We start from the raw sequence: 21,742 nt of genomic DNA on the forward strand, positions 1-21,742 counted from the left end.
GCGTGCACAAATGTGCTCTTGATATGTATTTATTTAGTCCTCAATAGACCCTTCTTCAGAAGGGATCCAGAATACTGACATTCTGTCACTAAACTTATCCAGTTGGTACAGCGTCTCATAATATATTCCTAGAAAATATCTGTTTACGTTGCGAAAGTTGGAGCAATTGAAGGTTTCGACGTTCCTTTCGCCGAGTCATATGCGCTGACTTCTGCACCTGTGCGGAGAGAGTTCGTTCCAATCTGTCACTGAAATTAGACTCCCAGGCGTGAGTTTCGTTCTTGAATGTGCCAAGGGCAGATTCCCTATCACGTGACGAGCCTCAGAGAAGTGGCGACGCGTCATGACAGGAGCAGACTGGGCGGTCATTAAATGCGGTTTGTGCTGAAATACGTTCGAAAGATTTTACGAATCTGATGCGTGTGTTATAAAATCAGCAAATGTGAATTTCTAGGCCGTTTGCTACAAAAGTAACTATTTGATTAATTAGTTACTACTCCAAATTATACGCGGTTTTCTTCTGCCATCATTACGATAACATCATTAATTCCTAAAATTTTGGCCTGCGATCTGACAATTCAAAATGAAATTTTGTTTAACTTGCTGTTAAATGTTGTATTAAAAAGAAAGAACACGTCACGTGACGTCGCAGTCTGATAAAAAAAATTCTTTGTGTCAGTTACCACACATGATATGTACAACTTACGAACTTACTTACTAACTAAATAACACGCCAACAAACTCAACACTACTTTTTACTACCATTCTGTATCTCTTGCCTGTGGGTTCTCTTCTGCATGAATGCATGGCCGGCAAACACTAACTAAACCAACACCAATTGTACGTTCATGTGTGCCCACTGACATTTTTTCATTGGCTTCAGAATTTATTGTAAAAATTCGCTTTAAAATGAGTTTCAGGGCTCACCGCCGCCTTTCGCTTGAATCATATTTCTGAATACAGAGTAGGAATCAAAAAAAAACGGAGTTCAATTACACAGAGATTCGCAGTCTGTGGTACGCAGTTCGTTGCTAAGCGAAAACCGATCAGAATTCTTTCCAATATTAGTCGACGTTTCGGACGAGGATTTTAGTTGACGTTTGTGTATAGGGAGTCCGAAGCTTTCTTCGGTCAATATCACTGAATAAGCCGAACGAAGAATTTCCAAGGAAATGCGCGTACATGAAAGAAAGATAATTGATAAAATTATTTATGATGATATTTCCGAAAAACGCAAATGCCAATACGTGTGACGGACAGACGCCCGGACAATGCTTAGGTTAGGGTCAGCGCATTAGAATGCTGAGTTTGTTATCAGCGCACGTTTGTGCCGAGGTTAGTGTCACGGCACTAGAGTGTCGAGGTCACGGTCACGGCATTATTGTGCCGAGCTTAGGGTCACGGCAATATTGTGCCGAGGTCAGTGTCACGGCATTAGTGTGCCGAGGTCAGTGTCACGGCAATATTATGCCGAGCTGAGGGTCACGGCATTAGTGTGCCGAGGTCAGTGTCACGGCAATATTATGCCGAGCTTAGGGTCACGGCATTATTGTGCCGAGGTCAGTGTCACGGCAATATTGTGCCGAGCTTAGGGTCACGGCATTATTGTGCCGAGCTGAGGGTCACGGCATTATTGTGCCGAGCTTAGGGTCACGGCATTATTGTGCTGAGCTTAGGACCACGGCATTATTGTGCCGAGCTTAGGGTCACGGCACTGGAGTTCCGAGATCAGTGTCACGGCAATAGTGTGCCGAGCTTAGGGTCACGGCATTATTGTGCCGAGGTCAGGGTCACGGCATTAGTGTGTCGAGCTTAGGGTCACGACATTATTGTGCTGAGCTTAGGACCACGGCATTATTGTGCCGAGCTTAGGGTTACGGCACTGGAGTTCCGAGATCAGTGTCACGGCAATAGTGTGCCGAGCTTAGGGTCACGGCATTAGTGTGCCGAGGTTAGGGTCACGGCCTGGAGTGTCGAGGTCAGGGTCACGGCATTATTGTGCCGAGCTTAGGATGATCTCTGTAGATTGTCAAATCCGAATAAAATCACGATAGCCACAGTAAATACAGAGGTTAAGCAGCCTGGGGTCGATGTTTGTATCTTCGGAATGCAGCCTCTAGTGTATGGAGCCCAGTTTTTAAACCGTGTTATTGTTTAACTTCGATTTATGAATATTGGCGTCACATCTGTTTCTCGTTTCCTCCTTTTACATTTGTCTGTCTTCCTAATAGCTGTTTTCAAAATTGCACAATCCGCCTCTGATATTTGATACGTGTCGGTTTAAACGCGCCTTCTAATTGGCCAGCCGAGCTAGACAATTTATTGATTTTTCATGACGTTAAGGGCGTAGAAGGTAAACTTATTATGTATGTAGGTGAATCGTCAGCCTTAAGCACGATTAGAAGCTTAGGCAGAATTTTAGCAGGCAAATTATCTAATTTATTGGGTTGGCAGTTCGTGGTTCGCGAGTTTAATTTCTTGTGCCCGCGGGAGCAGACACATTCTGTCGATTTGTCAGTGACTCGTGAATTCAGGGCCTGCGTGGTGTTAGAACAGCTGTGTAAGAGGATATTGTAGTTACCGCGAGGATATTTCGTCTTTGTGGTTAGGAATTTTAAGCCTTTAAGCGTTCGCCTTCGTCTTCCTTGTGAAAAGTGTTGTGTCCAGTCGAATTCAAGGCTGTCTTAAGTGTCTGTGGTGCAGTGAAGTTTAGTGTTGTGCTGTGTTCTTCTGTGTCACCGGAGTCAGCGTTCCATTGGATATAGCAGCTTGCAGACACCGATCGAACGATATCTTCTAGAGGAGCAGCGCGTACTTCGTAACGTAGAAACAATTTTTTATTTTACTAATCCGTAGGTTAAGGCCCCATTCGCTTTCGGATGGGATTTGCTTTTTTCCAGGTCATCAGGTACGTCGTAACATCGACACGGTCTTATCACGTCAGTCCGACCCCAGGCTGGTCGTGGTATCAACTGAGGGCCGTGTCTTTTTGATTTCGTTAATGTTTTCTGCTATTGTTTCAGGCTGTAAAGTGAACTCATGATTCAGCATAGAGAAAGACTTAGAACGTTGTTACATTGAAGAATCGCGTTACGCGAGCGAATATTAACAATAATCACGTGACAACAACGCGCATTCAGGGACGTCTTCGTTTTATGTGGCGTTTTAATTCCGCGAATTTCCGTAGGCGTTAGGAGTTTGCGAGAATCAAATCTTCGTGACGTAATATTATTCTTAAAAAATCGTTCTTGGATTGTTTGTTGTTGCCATACTTCGTTTACACAGGCATAATTCGTCGACGACTTTTTTTTTCCCTTAATCGTCGCGGGCAAATCATACGAAGGTCGTTTTTGTAGGACCCGGTTATCGATTCTTTGTTTTATCATCGACAAGTTCTTCCGTCCAAAAACGAGAGTCGCGATTCGCAAGAATGCAGGGAATTTCTTTTTTATATATTTCTCTTCAAAGTCGGAAAAGATGGCTCGCAATATTTTGATCTTAATTGAGTTGTGTTACGTAATGTGGACAACTCACTCGCCGTTTCACGCCATTTGTCGTCAGCGTTATTAAAAAAATATATATCAGCATCAGAAGACAGATCAGGAGTACCAACAGCACAGGTAAGTTTTTCCTTTGATGTTGTTAATTCAATTTTGTTTGTTGGTGTTCTTACAGGAGACGTTTCGTTTGTTTGTTTGTTTCAGGTCCCGCTCACATCCTGTGCCTCAACGTGGCGAGCGGGTGAAACAAAGAACGGTGCATTCCCGAAATTTAGGTCGTTGTTGCATTGATGAGAAAACCCTAATTTTTTTTTTAAATTATCTGTTGAAATAGTAAAAATCTTGATTTATGCATTCTAATTGTCCGTTTTGTGTTATCCTATTAATGACGATCTTCAAACGCCCATTAATTGACTCGTGTCCTTCTCTAGATTTTTTTGAAATTATATAATAATTAAAATTAATAATTTTTTTTTATTCAATTACTTTCAGAAACCTTCCATTATGCACCAAACGTAATATCAGACCAAATTGGATGTGCTTAATATAACTTCACGTGAGCGTAAATATATTTTTAGGCAGATTTGAATAAATGGGACTTTGGTTAAGCCGAGAAATTATCATTGCAATTTTAATTACGTATGTTTTGTTTACGCAAGTCTGTCTGTTCCGTGCGCATGTGCGGATGTTGTAATCAGTTGCAAATTAACCTTTGCATCATGAAACGACTGTCGAGGGACTTAGGGAAAGAGACGCGAAGTGAACATACGCACTTGAACCGTCATAATGTTAAACAATATTGTGTTTCAGTATACCAAACCTATTTTGATTGATGTCAGTCTGATAATTGTTACTTGTAGTCTGATGTGATTAGGCTATTTGGTGTTTTTTTTTAAAATACTGTAAGTCTAGGGGTATTATTCTAGTTTTATGTTCATAAGTTGGTAATTGTTTTTTTCCCACAAATATTCAGAAGGGAATTTTGTATAAGGCACCTGAAACTGTTCGGAGAGAGAGAGAGAGGGAGCTGTCTTACAGCATAATTTTGGGATGTATCAAGTAATTTTAACCTACTAATAAACAGGAATGCATCGTTCTTTGGCCAAACAGGATAAACTTATTGCAATGCTAATTTTTTTTAAAAAAAATAACATAACCTAACTCTAATACGAGTCAGTATCCTAGAAACCTTAAATTAATTTTTATATACAATATGACATTTTTTGCAGTGTTGGCAACTCAATTGGTATCCTATTATGTGTTATTAACGTAATAACAAAATTATTTCCAATGTTTAACATTTGACCTAGAATTCAGTGATATTTCCAGATGATATGTTGTCTGTGAAATTAATTATCTTGGCTTTAAAAGTATGGACATGTCTCTGAAACAGGATTGCACTGAATAAAATTGCGTAGATTTTTTTTTTTTTGATTTTATATGACACAAAAAAAGAAGGCAACAAAGTTTTTTAAATTACTCTGTAAAGTTTACTGTATTCTGAAATTAATGACAGAAACATATATTTCTATTTAAGATTTCTGTAATTTTTGAGAATTTTTATCTCATTGAAAGTGTAACATCTGGCGTTTTGGAGCATATTTATTATGTTTCTTATTTAAATACGCAATTTATGATATAATTAATCAGTGGTCTAGATTATGACGTATCACAAGATGCCACCAAGACATTCTTTCATATTTGTCTTCGTATGAAAGTAGTAATTGTATATAATACTATTCTCCAGCAGAGTGTTAACCATGCATGAATTAGTATATATCTTGGCATTAAAATTTACTTAACCTGATCGTGTGTTCACAATCTACATTGTCGTGTTGTTGCAGATAAACCACATGGCAGCTAGACACGTCCCAAACATGTAATCACTGTAGCAAGTTGTATTTTGGTAAGATGTAAAGATGGAATACATTTGTGATTACACGGAGGGACGAATGAAAACCTTGGAAACCCGAAATCAGGACAGCCAACCTTTGGTCTAAAGATTTGTGGCCAGGACGTCCCGAAAATGAAACCGAAGTTCTACATTTATTTAATAATACGTTCTGAAACGTCGGTCAATTTCGACCAAACTGCACAGCACAAACCCCAGAAGACAGTTATCTTAAAAGTTTGTAAATTTGTCTTTCCTGAATATAAGTTTTGTTGGTCGTCGATGATTATGGGGGAGGTGAAAATTGGTTGGCTCGGATGGTAGGTAGCTTTGTTACCGACTGAGCTCTTGATAGTGGTTCATACCACTCTTCAATACAATGTCTTAAAGCCAGATTGTGTACCTGTATGTAGTTTTATATTCATTGGTAGAGTGAATAGCGTCTTTCGAAGTGAGTTTACATATTTTCATTAATTAGAAATGGAAGCGAATGTTACACGTGATAGCGTCTTAGCACTGATCCATGAAAAGGAAAAAATTGAAAATGAAATCAGTCAGTTCAAGTCTGTATTAGATCGTGTAAGTATTATAGCATGTCAGTAATTCATGTCGTGTTTGATACAGTTGTAATTTTTGCATAATGCTGTAGCTTTTGGGATGGTCTCAGTTCTACATTTAGTGGTAACGGAAGAAAGCACTTGTTCACTGCTTCTCCGAAGCATTTATGGTGAAATATTATTCGTTTTTCTACAGAACAGTGTTGGAATGACAGAGGCACTTGTGGATGACTGTGGATACCCCAGGCAGGATATTGATGTTTACCAAGTCCGAGATGCCAGGCATAAGATTATATGTAATTGTCAACCATTTATTTGAGTTATTTCTAAAGAAAGTATTGTCATTTTTTTACTGGAGGTAGTGTAATTTGTAGGAAGGCTTATGTGAAAGTGCAGTAGATGGTCAACTGAATTTTGATGAATTTGAAACACTTATTATAGTAATGCGTACTGTGTGGCAACTTTCACAATCTGTTATTCCGATCTTAATGTCATTCTCACTTGGGCTTTTCATTTTACTTAAACATTCAAAACTTCACTTCAGATTCTATCATTATTTGCTTTCAAAACATTTAAAAGATATGCGTTGGAAAATGTTAATGTACATTCTTAAATAAAAAAGCTGTGATTGAATGGCATTCATTATATGGTCTTACCATTTGTCTGTGAAACTCGGTATATGCGGTCGACTGTGTTCAGGTCTCATGAATGATCTCAAGGGCGTAATGTTGAAGATAGAACAAAATCTGCATATCCTACATGGACAACAGAGGGAAGGAGTAGGTCTACCAGTTGATCCATCAACATCTGCAGTTCAGCACACAGAACCTATAGCAAGAGTTAACTTTGTCGCACCGCATTCACCAGCTGAGGAAGCCGTGAGTTGAAAGAAAGTTACAAGGAATATTACATGGGCAGTAAAGAGTTCAAATCTGCACATTGGACAGAGTTTGTTAATGCCATTAAGAAGAGACGAGGCGAAGTGCGAGGAATCTTCAGGATAATTAGTTAACTTGGCAGAAAATTTAGCCTGGTACCTTCAAAATACAAAGTATAAAGCATTAGTGTTATGCCAAACTTTTCACTTCTGTAATCGTCAGCACCAATAATTACACTAGTTTCATTTCAGTCTTTGGTATATGTCATGTGACACTTCAGTTTGTATGCCGCTGTCTTAAATTCAAGCGGCCCTTCATAACAAATTCAAATTTGAAAGAATTGCAATTTCATTCTGAATAAATATGTTTTCTCTCAGGGCATCTGTGTAGAGGATCTGATTGTGGAATTTGGTTCAGTAAACGCAGGGAATTTGAAATCTCTGCAGGACATCAGTACCGTGGTCCAGCATACTCAGGGACGATCTGTAAGCATTCGAGTCAAGAGGCATGACAAGATGGTAAGGCTGAGTCTCACGCCTCATGTGTGGTCGGGACGTGGACTCCTGGGGTGTAACATAATTCCTGTTGAAACTGTAGAAAGATAGAAAAATGTTAAAATTACTGATAAAATGTTTAGCATCATGCAAGTTAATAACAAAAATAAATGTATAATTGGAAAATATTTCCTTGACATGCATATGTATGTCCTGTGTTAATAAAGAAAAATGTTAAATGTTGTTGTCAAGTGGTTAGCACATCTTCTTCTTTTTCTTCTATGGCTCTCCGGTCCGTATTCGGTCCATGGCCTCCTCAATTCTCCTCTTCCATTTGGTCCTCTGTTAGGTCCGTCTGTCGGAGGCTTTGATCGAGGTTTCAAAACATCTTCCTTTTTATGTGCAAGGTTGTTAGCCTTGCGACCAACCCCCAACCTGGAGGACCAGGGTACCTGTCTTAGTCTGACCTCTCCCTCTCGACCAATCTGGCTAGGGAGACCCTACCAGTAGCTCTTGGGGTCACTGAGGTACTTGAGCCCCACCACCACGACAAGGTGCAGGTACCATTAAGTGGGGAGTGGTTAGCACTCCTGCTTCATATTGAGGTCTCGGGTTCGGACATCAGCCTGAAGATCAGCTATCCTGACAGGTTTTCATGGGGTTCCTTAGTCCCTATAGGGAAATGCCATGGTAATGCCTTAAATTACTTTGTCACCTTTCTGATGATTTAAAATAATTATGTTCTTTGATAGAAGAAATTTACTTAGTAATGTATCATCTGCCAAGGCTGTGTAGCAATGGGAGGGATGTGGATGTTTAAGAAGCCAGAATCAAGGAATGGGATACGTAGGAAGCAAAATACTTTGGATGTTTTAAGCACAATAATCTTTCTCTACTCAAGTAATTGGCGTTATGTCAGGAGCAGTGATTTTTGAACAGTAAAAATTCGACATAAAATAATATTATTCAGAGTGGACGTATCCGGTTACGCTTTCGTGTGACACGACAAATAAAATTATTGCTAGTACAGACCGCTGTACTTGTTTGCAGTTAAGAATTTTGTTTGTTGGTTATTCTGACCCCTTCAAGGCTGTATTCTCTTCGTTATGAAAATATTCGTGGAATTTCAAAGTAGGCAGTATGATTCCGATTTACGTCGTTTAAAATTTCTAGAACTACCACTGTTATCTTGTATGTAAGGATTCCAGTGTGTTATTGATATTATATGGTAATTAAAGACTTTTGACACAGGTAATGTTCTGAAATTTTCTCACCCAAAAGTCTCCTGATTCTCTACTAGATGGCTCTGGCAGTAAGTCAAATCAGGATTGAGTAGAAATTGTGCAGAGTCGGTGGCCTGGTCACTCACTACTCACAAATGCACACTTTAAAGACCAAGAAACCTCAGGAAAGGAGGCGGCAAAAACACACAACTGGGTTGTAGTGCTGAGAAACAACAACAACAATATTCTGAAATTCAGGTTATTTTATTTCAGTAAATTCTACAGAATTTTACAATCTGTACACAGATACAAACTTCTTTTTTAAGATCTTAAATGAGATATTTATATTTGGCGTGTAACAGGAGTTCTCAAACTGTATTCTCAAAGTGAGATTCTTTGATAGTGTTTCTACGTGTCTAGATTACTATTTAGAGAGCATAATAATTCAGTTTGCTCAACAAATTAATTTAATCTTTCATAAAGAAAAAAAAATCAAGAAAAATGTCATGTTTTACACGAGGAACTAGTTACTAAAAAAAACACTTTAGGGTCACTGGCGATGAACAGTTTGAGGACTGGAATGTGACAATTATATAGGCTCCTACATTCGTTCAGAGTTTGTGAATTACTTGCATACAAAATTCCAATAAACATAGTTGTAGTTACGGCTCGGAGCCACGTAAAAACCACACGGATAAACAGGTGCTCTTATGATACAGAGTCACAATGCAACTCAGATTTCATAGTGACTTCGTCTGAAGTGTGTGTTAATTGTAATATGCGTTTGCATGCCGGTTAGCGTCAGTTCAACCACCACCACAGCAAAAATGCTTTTCAATTTTAAATTCATGGTTAAATATGTTATTTAGAGAATAAAAATTGTAAAAATGCATTCTCAAGTATAAGCAGGCAGACCCCACTCTTACAATTACGTTCCTGGAGACAGTTCGTAAAGCAAGTTGCCATTTCCCATAAGTGCAAAGTTATAACTCGGGGGGGTTATGTTTCTGAATGACTAAAAAATTAGAAATTGGCAATTTTATTTCCTGAAATGAAACATAAAGAGCAAGGAAACATTATTATGTGTGCTATTAGAGAATGCAGAAAACTATTTCACAAGATGCACACCAAAGCACAGAGCAAAGCTCGCCGAGCCAGACTCGTACATGGATGGGCCGCTTTAGGCAGACTGATGACTCGTCCATGTCTCCCGGTTTCACCGACTGACCGGGTGATGTTGTGTCCTTGGTTTGCATTCCTGTTAGCACGTTTGATTTTCATCTAAAGTTTCCGCACGAGGAAGTTCGTGTTCGGAAGACAAGCCAAGCGGAGAGCACGCGATTCATACGAGTTAAATTTTGTAACACGAATCTTCACGAAGTGACAACCGACTGTCCTGAAATTTTTTTTCAGTAATTAATAAATATATTTATTATGTGAGACATGAATATAAGGCACACATTTACGCCTGTTTATAAGGTGTTCGTAAAGTTGATGGCTGGCATGTAGAAGGTACAGTTGAACTTGGGTTCCGTACCACGAGGGCCTGATATATGTACGTGGTTAAAATTTGACATGCAGTTCTTAAAAGTGTCAATAAATTGACATTCTTCTTTCATGTTACGCAGTCTTCGTGGCATACTTTTTTCCCTGCGTGTATGCATTTGTCGTCTGCCATAAAATGATTGTGCAAAAATGTCATGGATCCACATCATTATTAATGAAGAACAACAAAAATTCTGGGTCAAAAATGACCTCCTCCAATAGAGTTTTGTCTTTGGCACAGGTGAAGTTTTCATTCTAACATGCTGCCCTCGGAAGGACAGTCGAGCGTCTTACAGCGAGGACGCCAAGTCCCTACATTACGGAATATTTTACCGCAATATCATTTCACTCGAGTTATAAACAAAATTACCAACTTTACCATTAAAACACGTGGTTTAAGACATACAACTTTTGGCACTGATTCCATGGGAGGGAGGGGGGGCACTTCAAATTTGTAATATTTTTCTATCGTATGGAATTTTTTAAGACTGCTACTGCTGCGATAATGTGGGAAATTTCTTTAGATCTTTCTTCGTGCTTTTTCAAAGTTCTAAAAGCAGTACAAGTTTCAGAATTTGATAGATGAATAGGCGGTGCAAATTTCAGACTTCGATAGATGTGCAGGTACACTTGACAAATTACACGTAAGAAAGTATTGTGCTGTGTTATTTAAAGCTATGTTGGTAACATGGCAATACTTGTACGTGCTGCCCCTTCTCAAAGAACGCAGATTAGCGTTCATCATCAAAATCTGTGGATCGTTGTGTGATCCTGAAACTTGTGAAGTTGATGGAGGTTGTCCCACCAGAGTCGGAGGTAGTGCTGCGCGATGAGACGAAACCACGGTGTTAATTGTGTTGACTGGCTCTCGAGGAAGGTGTCCAGTCTGTCACGTGCCACGTACTGCACTTCACTCACCTGAAAACAATAAAAAATAGAACAACAACATATACAATGAACTTATGATTCCGTTCAGTTGTCGAACAACCAAATTTGGCCCCGGAATTCAAGTCTTAGCATTCACGGGGGCAGAAAAATTATATCTGTTGACAAGTTAGTGCTGGAAATACTGACCGAAGATAGATGAATAAAGAGTAAAAAGGAGAACAATCTATGGGGGCTTAAGCTAATGTCTTCAGTAGTTCGGAGTGCATAGCGTCAAATTATAGGATGATTAATAAACAGCGAATTGGAAAGGATATGGAAAGAAGTGTACATGACCTAATTTAAGGTATTAAATATCCCAGAATTTGCCTGGGAAGGTCAAGGAAAGAAAAGTCTCAGGATAAATGGTCTCCAGGCTGAAAGTCAATTACTAATTTGTCAGTTCTCGTTACAGATTAATTAAACCAACGGGTCGAGAGGAGCAGACCATGTAGAATGCAGAAGGGAACAAGAAAATTACAAAGTTGGTTAGAGTAACATTAACATCTAACTTGAATTCGTGACGTACTCGGTTAAATTTCAAGACAGCTGAATCTAATCGCTAATCAGTTGGTTACGTCACAGATTTACAATCTTAATTCCATACTTGTGAATAAATATCTGGTTCTCTACTTCCGTACACGTATTAAAAATAAAAAATCTGACACAAAAAATAACCTCATCAGGATTTGGAATGAGAGTGACATCGCCGTGCAGCACCAATATGTAGTCAATCTCATGTTCGCCCCATTTTCCATCGCCAGGGTCGCAGTAATGTATCCGAGTGAGGTACTGGAATTTCTCTGGAGTTGCCTGCTCCAGGGGGATTCCCAACTCGTAATTCAGACGGCGTCCCGCTGCTCGACGCACCTGCCATGCAAAGTAGACGTGAATGAATTCAAACGTTTTATCGACTGTTCGGCTATTCGCTGCCACTTTAAAGAACTGACCACAGGAGCCATAATTGTACTATTACCTTTCTTTAAAGGGAACTTCAAAATCTCCCACGAACGAGCGTCAACAGAACTGATAAATGGTGGTTTATATTCCACGCTGCATGTCTGTTAATTCATGAGGGTTTAAAACACATAATTATATAAAAATGCAAAGTTATTTTCCAGTGTCAATGGACGGCATGTTTAGTCCGTGATCTGAAGCTTTCACAGCGACGAAGTGTAATTAATTATTCTATGGCTACCTGCCGTGTCAGGTGGTTTAATTGACAAAACATTTGAAGAACCATCTTCATCCTCTGGGTATTCAGAGAAGGAAGAGGGTTCTTGAAACGCTGGTATTTTCTCAATTAAACCACCTGACACGGCTGGTAGCCCGAGAACTCGTAATGTTTATTGCAACTAAAGTACTCATTTATTGCTCTGATGCATGTACCCCTAGAACGTCAGCTTCCACCACCTCTGCCGCTATCTCATGCAACGGGTGGCTACAGCAAGTGTTGGTGACGCAATTTGGGAATGTTAATTTCTGAGGAGAACGCTTCTGGATAAGTAGCTCATTTTTTGAGTTGAACAGGAACACGCTGAAATGCACAAATTAAGATTTAAAACATATTAGGCTGAACAAAATCCATTTCACATTTCAAACACCCAAACCCAACAGTGTGTAAATTTTATACTTTTCTAAAATGGATAGTTTTTTTTAAAATTAAAAATAAATTCTACGCAATAACTTGGTAAATGTGTGAAGTTCGTGGCCAGCAGCAAACAGAATTTTCTGACAATGTCATCAAAAGCATTTAACAGAACCAATAAACCCAGTTCAGGTTCATTGTCCATAAAAGTAATGTAATTTATCATCAAAAAGTTTCAACCTGAATGCTCTGTGTAGAATAAGGCCCCCATCGGGCTGCACGCGATGACAGTCTCCTTTGCTGGCACCTCCTATAACCTTATCATGGTTATTTACGACAATACAGCGCTCTGTCAACGCTGCTTCTTGAAGACTCCTAACGGAGACCCGCTGCAATAAGTGGCGTATAATTCCAACTGCCACCATTGTCTGCAACGAATAAAACCACAGTAATCAGTTATATGAACTTTCATGTTATATAACAAGTATTCGGCAGATGGGGTTAACCACACAACTTTGTTTATAACCACGACTAATAAAGCATTATGATTTATTTCCATGTCTTATATAAGTCTGAGGCATGATGCTTAGGTGTGACACATTCATTATTGTGCTTATCAGTGACTTACTTTATTCTCAAAACTGTAAATGTTACAGAATTTAACACATCAGACAGGAATTTAAAAGCTATATTAAATTTAAATTGTAAGATTAATATAAGTAGATAACTGGTGTTATCTGATGAAATTTGTACATGCACTCATAGGTACGTGGCTTAGTAATGCTCACATTAGTACAAGAATGACCTAAACTACAATAATGAACCACATTCAAGTTTGTGCATGAGCCGTGGTATTACCGTTTTTAGAAGAAGAAAGCATATTTTTTGGTTAGCCCTCATTGGAATAACGTTTATACCAAATTTCATTCAAATCATGTGGACATACAGAAATGGGAAGCCTTGTTTGCATTTAAATCGTGCAAGAAACGCATTATGTGAAACTAGGGTAATAATCTCCAACCTAAATTTACGTTAGAACTTACGATAATTTGAACAACACTTCAAAACAAACTAGTTCTTGACAGCAAACGAACCAACACACTCGAGTGCAGCGTGCAATGCTAATGCTTCAATCGTCGATAAACGCAAACACCAATTCAACATACACTTATCGGTCCGACCGATTGTCAAAAAAATTTAGGTTATGTTGCAACAGACTCGTGACAGTAGATAAGTTACGCACAAGTGGTTCGTGGAGAAATCTTCAGTCCTTGTCGGTAACTAGCACGTTGAATTCAAAAACACCGTTGGTATTTTCGTGTCTTTTCAATGATGGCATTCGAGTCTATTTTCCGAAGTGTCAACGGAGGTCTGAAAAGGCAGCAATAGGATTTGCACATAGATAGTATTAATGTGTGGATGTAGTTTTCCTCCTCCCCTTTTTTTTTCCATATAGCTGTGTATAATTACTACCTTCCTCTAATTACTATTATGGTAGTGGTTATTACATTGCTGTAATCATTTCATCCATGGCTGATAGTGTTCTAAGTGTAATTATCGTCAACTACCATAAAATCTGTGACTGGTCTGCACATAACCTAACTCCAATGTTAAGAAAATAGCCTTTTTTAAAACAATTTAATTAAGTAATGAGAACATAACTTGGGAAAATGAACTAAACAAGTTTCGGTATTGTACTTTTCAATTATGTTCATAAGCACAGTTAATGAAAGTGAACAAAATTAAAACGAATACAAAGTAATACTCAGATTTTTTCGCAGAAATATTTACAATCAATAATTCAGACAAATATTTTGGTCTGCGCAGACCATCGGATTTTGGAACACAAATTTGTTTTCCAAAACATATTATTGCAGTTTCCTTCTATGTTTGTGATATACTAAAACTGAACGAAGTAGTTTATATTATTTGTCGTTCAAGATAGCGGTCGATTATGAAATTGTTAGAAGGGTTTTGAAACGCACCTGCTGTATAACCCACAGATTATACCATTGATATAACCTGCGTCGAAAAATGTTGGTGTGAAGGTGAACGCGATATGTTAACCACGTACAAGACCACGTGGTGTCATAACCAAGAAGTCCATAATCAGTATTTTCACCATACCACCAAAATGTTTCATAAAATCTTTGCTGGTGTACAAGTATTTTTAGTGCCTTAACTCAGTTTTGTAAAACTTTACAAAATTTCAGTTGAATTTAATATTTCATTAATTGCTGATATGTCTGACGAGATTTTTGTGATACGTCCTTTTTGAAGCATTAGCATCGGAGCAAATGACATCGTCGTAGAACCATCAATAAACAATAACGCCAAATGCTTGTTTGAATACATCAACGAAATAGTACCGCAAGACGAAGTGATTTGGTTAAGTGGCTTTTGTAGGGGTTATTGAGTACACTACACGAAAAATGTTTTATTTTGGTGTTAAAACTAAGAATTTGTTAAATAAGTGGGCGTCTGTTAAAGTCTAGAGGCTACGTAATAATGTTTGTTTATCGGCGAAAATGATCAACATTTATAACAAAAATCATGTTACTGTTTTTGTTATGTTGTGGTGTATAATAAAAATGAGTGTATGTCAGAAAAACAGACAGTTTTCAGCAGGAATTATCACTGCAACTGTCAGTGTTGGGGTTCTGTACTTTATACGGAAGTATCGAGGAACTGCACTTCAGAAAATTAAGAAAAACAGTTCTTGTGGAGACGATTCTCTTCTTGAGAAGGTTGCGGTCGTAAATTCTTTCAGTGAATGTCAAATTGTGGCAAGAACGTTAAAGAGGTTAGTAGTTCGTTGCAGAGCTGATCAATTGTTATGTTTTGATTTCCACTGCATGAATGAATTACAAATTACTGATTTCAGAAAATGCGCAAACTTCCGTGTTCTCGGTTTTGACTGTGAGTGGGTAACTGACTTTGGAAAACGTAGGCCAGTTGCTCTAATGCAGCTAGCAACAGGAGATGGCTTTTGTGCTCTCGTTCGTCTGTGCCACCTGAAACAACTTCCACATTGTCTTCAAGTGAGTTAATTATCACATTTTTTATCTTGTCTCTTACCCCAATGAGGCTAGGGGTGTGGTCCAAAGGTGACTGGGACTTGAAATTACTGCTCACATCTTACTGATGATGATGTTTGACAATGCAGGATAAATTCTATTTTAACACTGGCCTCCATTTGTAGGTGTTACAGTAAAGTTACCACATTTCATGACATAATTCATGCATCATTATCATTTACTGTGAAATTAAAAATGGAAAGCTTGCCTTGTACTCAACATAACCTGTTTTTACTTGGAATACATGACATTTGTAGGGATTCTTCATTCTTAGGACTGTGTCCAGTAGTGTACTTTACTATTACAGATGTTAAACTTTCATATTTTGGTACTATACTATTAGTTATTAGAAAGTTTCTCTTTACAGATGTCCAGATAATCTAAATTAGTACTTATAAAGTATAATTTTTATGGAAAAGTGTAACAGAGCAGCTTGCAAAAGTTAAAATCATTACTTATCTATTCTTGTTTAAAGACATTTGGCCTTCTAGAATCTCTTTGTACTGATACTTCTGTATTAGAAATGGATACCTTCATCCTTTTTAAGTGAGGAAAGGTCAGAATGATGAAAGGATTGTAATTGGATGTGTTACATGTTCTAATTTACAGATTCTGTTTGCCTAAACAGTTCAAAACTTTTATTTCAGGAAATACTTGAAGATGCTACTGTCTTTAAAGTTGGTGTGGTTCCATCTGATGATGCTTCATACTTAATGAAAGATTATGGTATTACAGTGCGCGGGTGTTTGGATTTGCGTCATTTGATGGCGCAGAGTGGCACGGCGTCTCGTGGTGGACTTGCCGGAATGGCACAGAATTTACTGGGGATTAAACTTGATAAAAATTGGCGCATTCGCTGCAGCGACTGGGAGGCTCCTGTTTTAGAACCCCACCAGGTGCGTTACGCATCACAAGACGCGCTGGTCGCTGTCGACATGTTCGATAAGTTGATCCAGCGTGAGTTGAGACCTTGGTGGCACTTCTGGGGTCCAGTAGAACCTAAGTGGGCAAGAATTATTGAGCTCTGCCAAATTTATGTTGATGTTAAGTACAAGGACAGGCCCAAACAAGGTGAAAGTTCTTGTGCTCGACTGCAGAATGGAAGTGGCCAACCTCTGCAGCAGGCCAGTAAGCACACCACCAAACCGTCGTCACGAGCGTACTCGACACGGCAGAAGCCGCTGTATGAAAACTGTATTCTCCAAGCCCCTGATGGAGAAGTCCTTAGTACCTGTGACCACAAGAAAATTGAATGGTATGAGTTACTTGTTAATTTTTGCATAGTCCCCTCTACGTATTTCCTTAATATCCAATTTAATATTAGTAGCCTCTAGAATTATGTTTTTGCTTGCTTTCACTCAAAATAATTATTATATTTGTTTACCGTCAAATCACAATAAAATAGTAAGTTAAGATAATTAAAATGATTAAAATATCATCTTATGTTCCATATCGAGCATTCGATTTACATCGGAACATTCACAACATGTTTCGGTTTATCAAACCGTCATCAGGTGTAAATTATAAACTTTTAAACTCAAATTACAATTATTTATAGTTTTTACAATTTTATCATCTTTCTCAGTATATTTTATGAAAGTCAATAACGAACCTCGTTCCGAGATGGTAACACTTCTGGATCTCTCCTCTGAACACATCTGAACCGATTGCTATTTCATATATGACTGATATAAACATCAATAACACCACCTCAACAATAATGTTATATTAATAATATCTAGACACAACTTTCATAAAATATACTGAGAAAGATGATAAAATTGTAAAAACTATAAATAATTGTAATTTGAGTTTAAAAGTTTATAATTTACACCTGATGACGGTTTGATAAACCGAAACATGTTGTGAATGTTCCGATGTAAATCGAATGCTCAATATGGAACATAAGATGATATATTAATCATTTTAATTATCTTAACTTACTATTTTATTGTGATTGATGGTAAACAAATATAATAATTATTTTAATTAATATCACAATATGACGCAGCTATACTATCTCTTGCTTTCACTCCTTCTTAATGAGGCTAATTGACACAGACATATTTCTTTAGTTACTGGGGCATGTTCTAGGTATTTATTCAAGAAGTTGGGAGTAAAAGTACGTGATAATCCCCTCACTGTTCGACTCCTGTTTGAGCCAGCGGGACGAGCTGTGGATGAAGTTGGACGGTACTACACGCAGGAGAAAGCTAACCGTTGTGTAGTTTGCGGCAAGAATGAGTCGTATATCCGAAAGTGCGTTGTGCCCCGTGAATACCGCAAACATTTCCCCGGTAAGCTACGTACAAACTTCCTTGGACTTCTGTTATATCTTGCTTTTTCATCCGTCGAGCAGCGTTCATGATTAATTTTATTCTGTGTGAGAGTACAGCTCTGTTTGAAGTGTTTTTGATTTCCCTTATTTTTATTTATTTATTTAATTTATTTTATTTTATCAATTTTATCAGTCTCTTTGTTATGGGATAGTAGAGTCAGTACAGTGAAAAGGCTGTGGGTCGGATAACCAGAGTTTGATTCCTGGCAGGGTTAAGAGATTTTTCTCTTAGCCGCTCTTTGTAGTCTCTTATCCAGTGAATACCATGAGCGCTTTCCCAAGACATAAAGCAGACAAGACATGAGGCTGACTGCCAATCTCTAAGGTCAAGAAAGAGTGGAGCTGTACCTCCGTTCCTCCCACACATTTTCATGGTTTGTACTTAGATAAGCACCATGGACGTCACCTTTGCCACTTATTGGTTCGTCTGTCGGGCATCTGCATTCAAATGCTTTCTTTTTGTGTTTTGGAAATTACATCTGATGACAGTTTTAAACTGAATACTAATGATTTTATAAATTTAGGTCTTAGATAGGTGCTTTATATAAGCAAAATTATAATTTTAATTGCAGTTGTGATGAAAGACCACATTTCACATGATGTTCTTCTGTTGTGTCTGGACTGTCACTTAAAGAGCAGCAGTTTTGATGTCGCGCTGCGTCAGCAGCTTGCGGTTGAATGCAACTCACCAATTGGTAGCTGTGATGATGTTAAGGTATACTACATTGAGTATCAGATATTTAAAATGTGGGTGGAAGTTTTCTTTAGCATCAGCTGATACTTTCTCCATGTTGGACTGTCGTATGAAAAAGTCTCAGTTGTAAGATTTGAGGTTTTCACAGCGGTGAGAATGAAGATTTCTGTCTTCTGGGTTGTTGCGCTGTGTAGTCTGGTCGACGTTTATCAACGTTTCAGAGGTCATACTGCCTCCGTCATCAGGGCGATGAATATTCATATGTTATTCATCGCACTGATGACGGAGACAGTATAACCTCTGAAACGTTGATAAACATCGACCAGACTACACAGCGCAACAACCCAAGAGACAGAAATCTTCATACTCATCGCCCTGATGATGGAGGCAGTATGACCTCTGAAACGTTGGTTAACATCGACCAGACTACACAGTGCAACAACCCAGAAGACAGAAATCTTCATACTCATTCCCCTGATGATGGAGGCAGTATGACCTCTGAAACGTTGGTTAACATCGACTAGACTACACAGCGCAACAACCCAGAAGACAGAAATCTTCATACTCATTGCCCTGATGATGGAGGCAGTATGACCTCAGAAACGTTGGTTAACATCGACTAGACTACACAGCGCAACAACCCAAGAGACAGAAATCTTCATACTCATCGCCCTGATGATGGAGGCAGTATGACCTCTGAAACGTTGGTTAACATCGACTAGACTACACAGCGCAACAACCCAGAAGACAGAAATCTTCATACTCATTGCCCTGATGATGGAGGCAGTATGACCTCAGAAACGTTGGTAAACATCGACCAGACTACACAGCGCAACAACCCAGAAGACAGAAATCTTCAAAGTCTCATTTGTTACCTGTCTACCCATGAGTTTTCCTCTTCGGTCTGTGTCCACTCTTTTCCTACCTTCAATTATACTGAATTTCGTTAGAATCAGACAGACAGCTTTTGTCGCTCAAATTCAGGGTATATCTTGACCAGCTAAGTCACATGACAGACTTTTCAACGAATACCCTGCACCTTAGGATTAACTGGCTGGCTAATTAGAAATATTAGTATTTTAGGTTGTGTTCATAAATTTAATTACAAAAACTTGAGTCTCGGACATCATGGTCAACTTGAAGAAGTAGTTTGATGAATTTGCAGCCATGTGTAAATATGTTAAATTTTATATCTTAGATGTTTGATGTTACAAATCTGAAACGTGTGCGCTCTGCTGCACGTGCCTTGCTGTCGCCAGATGAAAACAAGATTCCTCTTAAGCGTAAGAAGGAGCTTCAAGAGATTGTACTGCAGCATTTTGGTGCTGAATATGGGACAGAACTCTCAAGAGACATGCTCCAGAAGGCGAACGAGATCGTCGTCAGGTGAGCTGCATTGATATCGGGTTTATTACGTGCTACTTAAAAACAATTTCTATCCTGAATCTGGAATAATATTGGTAATGTTCGCTTTCTGTAGCGTGATGAACGAAAACTACGAGCCTCATGGTCTGCGCGTGGTGATGCACTTTTCAAACCCAATGAATGACGGTTTAATGTATTTAGAGCAGAGGTGGCGAGAACATTTTCTCACAATGATGCGACCACGCTACCTTCCTGCTCTGTGGTCTGTGCAACACAATCACCAACGTCTGAAGCAGCGTATTGCTGAAGGTCTTATCCAGCCGGAAGGAGCTGGTGTCAGTGGCATCAATCTGGATGAATCCTGTAAGAACTTGACAGTCTAATTATTCATTCCAGTACCTTCGTTCTGTTTCGTTTACGGATTTTGTCGTAATAAATCTTAAGTGATTGTTAAAACTCTACTAGAGGTCAGATTTACATTTTGAGTTAGACATGAATTTTTCAGATGCTTGTAATATTCAAGTTAAGTGACAATAGGGTAAGTCAATTGCGTGATTGGCGATTGCTGAACTTCACTCATGATCACATCCAGGCAAAGCTTCATTCAACTGGGTCGGGTGTGGGAATTGATGGTCATTTGCTCTGTCTTTAATTCTTGTTATTTGACCAGCTTACATTGCCCTCCACATCGGTTTATGATGATACGAGATGATTGGCTGAATTTTTGTTATTTCTGCTTTGTTTTCAGGAGTTCCCAGGTTCAAATCTTGATCCAAACACCAGCCATCTAAACTGAGGTGTTCTATAGTTTTCCTCAGTCATCCAGGAACATGCCGGAACAATACCTCAAAACTTTGACGATGGCCACTTCCTTTTGTATCCTTTCCATTTCATTTCTTCATGAATTATCATTTCACTATGTAGTCTGTGTTATTGTCATTATCATTAAATAAATCATATTTTAGTAAAATGGACGTGTGTGTGTGTGTGTGTGTGTGTGAAAATATAATATGTTGCGTACTTCATGCTAGCTCATGACTCATCCATCATTGTTTAGATTGTGAATTTAAAGAAAAATATATCCCTGTGTATTTCACATATTCCTTTACATATCAGAAATGACCAACGAGAAACTTGGTTACAAAAGACTAAAATGATATTTGACTTCGTTTAATGAGATCATTCTCAGTCATTTGTACACACCATATAATCTGTGGTGTGATCTTTTCAGTCATGCAAAAAGTATGTGTTGCACTACAGAATGTTTTGGGCGTGAAAAGAAGGTTGTGTTAGTAAGCAGACGAAGTGTTTAAATGAAAAAATGTTTTATTTTTATAGGTTTTAATTCTGTAAATCAGGGGTTGGCAACCATTTCATTACTATAGACTGCACTGGCTATCCATAACATTGTCAAAGGTCACAGAAAAGAAATTGACAAGGGTTCCTAGTTCTTTTACTGATATATATTTGAAAGTGTGCAAGGCTTGCATTGGTAGCACTGGTATTACCGATTGCTGGAATTTACTGGGTATGAGTTTCTGGCAGTAAAATATTACTTCAATACGAAATTTAATTTATTTCTGTTTTATCGTTCTCTAACATTCTAATGTCAGATTTCAAGTTTTGAGGTTAAGTGAGAAAATGTTCGTGATGCGCATGACTAAATTT

At 38.4% G+C, this 21,742-nt stretch overlaps 3 protein-coding genes across 7 annotated transcripts; 2 read left to right on the top strand and 1 right to left on the bottom strand.

The window, feature by feature from the left end:
• Positions 1-5,787: 5,787 nt before the first annotated feature.
• Positions 5,788-7,563, top strand: LOC110840004 (26S proteasome non-ATPase regulatory subunit 9). The gene is made up of 4 exons (XM_022084663.2): positions 5,788-5,970; positions 6,145-6,244; positions 6,648-6,826; positions 7,204-7,563. The coding sequence occupies exons 1-4, from the start codon at positions 5,872-5,874 to the stop codon at positions 7,429-7,431; spliced, it is 606 nt and encodes a 201-aa protein (XP_021940355.1). The 5' UTR covers positions 5,788-5,871; the 3' UTR covers positions 7,432-7,563.
• A 1,225-nt stretch (positions 7,564-8,788) lies between these two features.
• On the bottom strand, positions 8,789-13,937 carry Idi (Isopentenyl-diphosphate delta isomerase). Of its 2 annotated transcripts, none has more exons than XM_022084657.2 (5): positions 13,844-13,937; positions 12,841-13,028; positions 12,402-12,549; positions 11,691-11,882; positions 8,789-11,006 (listed from the first exon to the last, which is right to left on the bottom strand). In XM_022084657.2, the coding sequence occupies exons 2-5, from the start codon at positions 13,023-13,025 to the stop codon at positions 10,833-10,835; spliced, it is 699 nt and encodes a 232-aa protein (XP_021940349.1). In that variant the 5' UTR covers positions 13,026-13,028; positions 13,844-13,937; the 3' UTR covers positions 8,789-10,832. The 2 variants fall into 2 exon arrangements, with proteins under 2 accessions (XP_021940349.1, XP_021940348.1); XM_022084656.2 differs by lacking the exon at positions 13,844-13,937 and adding an exon at positions 13,644-13,835.
• Positions 13,938-14,132: 195 nt separating this feature from the next.
• On the top strand, positions 14,133-21,044 carry Exd2 (Exonuclease 3'-5' domain-containing 2). Of its 4 annotated transcripts, none has more exons than XM_087353795.1 (8): positions 14,133-14,150; positions 15,485-15,641; positions 16,325-16,932; positions 17,772-17,974; positions 18,588-18,730; positions 19,908-20,095; positions 20,190-20,437; positions 20,823-21,044. In XM_087353795.1, coding segments are annotated over exons 2-8 (1,470 nt in total). In that variant the 5' UTR covers positions 14,133-14,150; positions 15,485-15,563; the 3' UTR covers positions 20,825-21,044. The 4 variants fall into 4 exon arrangements, with proteins under 4 accessions (XP_087209921.1, XP_087209916.1, XP_021940331.2 ...); XM_022084639.2 differs by lacking the exon at positions 14,133-14,150 and adding an exon at positions 14,623-15,403; XM_087353790.1 differs by lacking the exons at positions 14,133-14,150; positions 20,823-21,044 and adding an exon at positions 14,619-15,403 and having other exon boundaries at positions 19,969-20,095; positions 20,190-20,329.
• The last annotated feature ends 698 nt before the right edge of the window (positions 21,045-21,742 follow it).

The sequence above is a fragment of the Zootermopsis nevadensis genome, unplaced genomic scaffold, assembly GCF_977971745.1.
Source record: "Zootermopsis nevadensis isolate Lab colony 2312 unplaced genomic scaffold, Znev_1.0 Znev_ptg000002l, whole genome shotgun sequence".
Lineage (NCBI taxonomy): Eukaryota > Metazoa > Arthropoda > Insecta > Blattodea > Termopsidae > Zootermopsis > Zootermopsis nevadensis.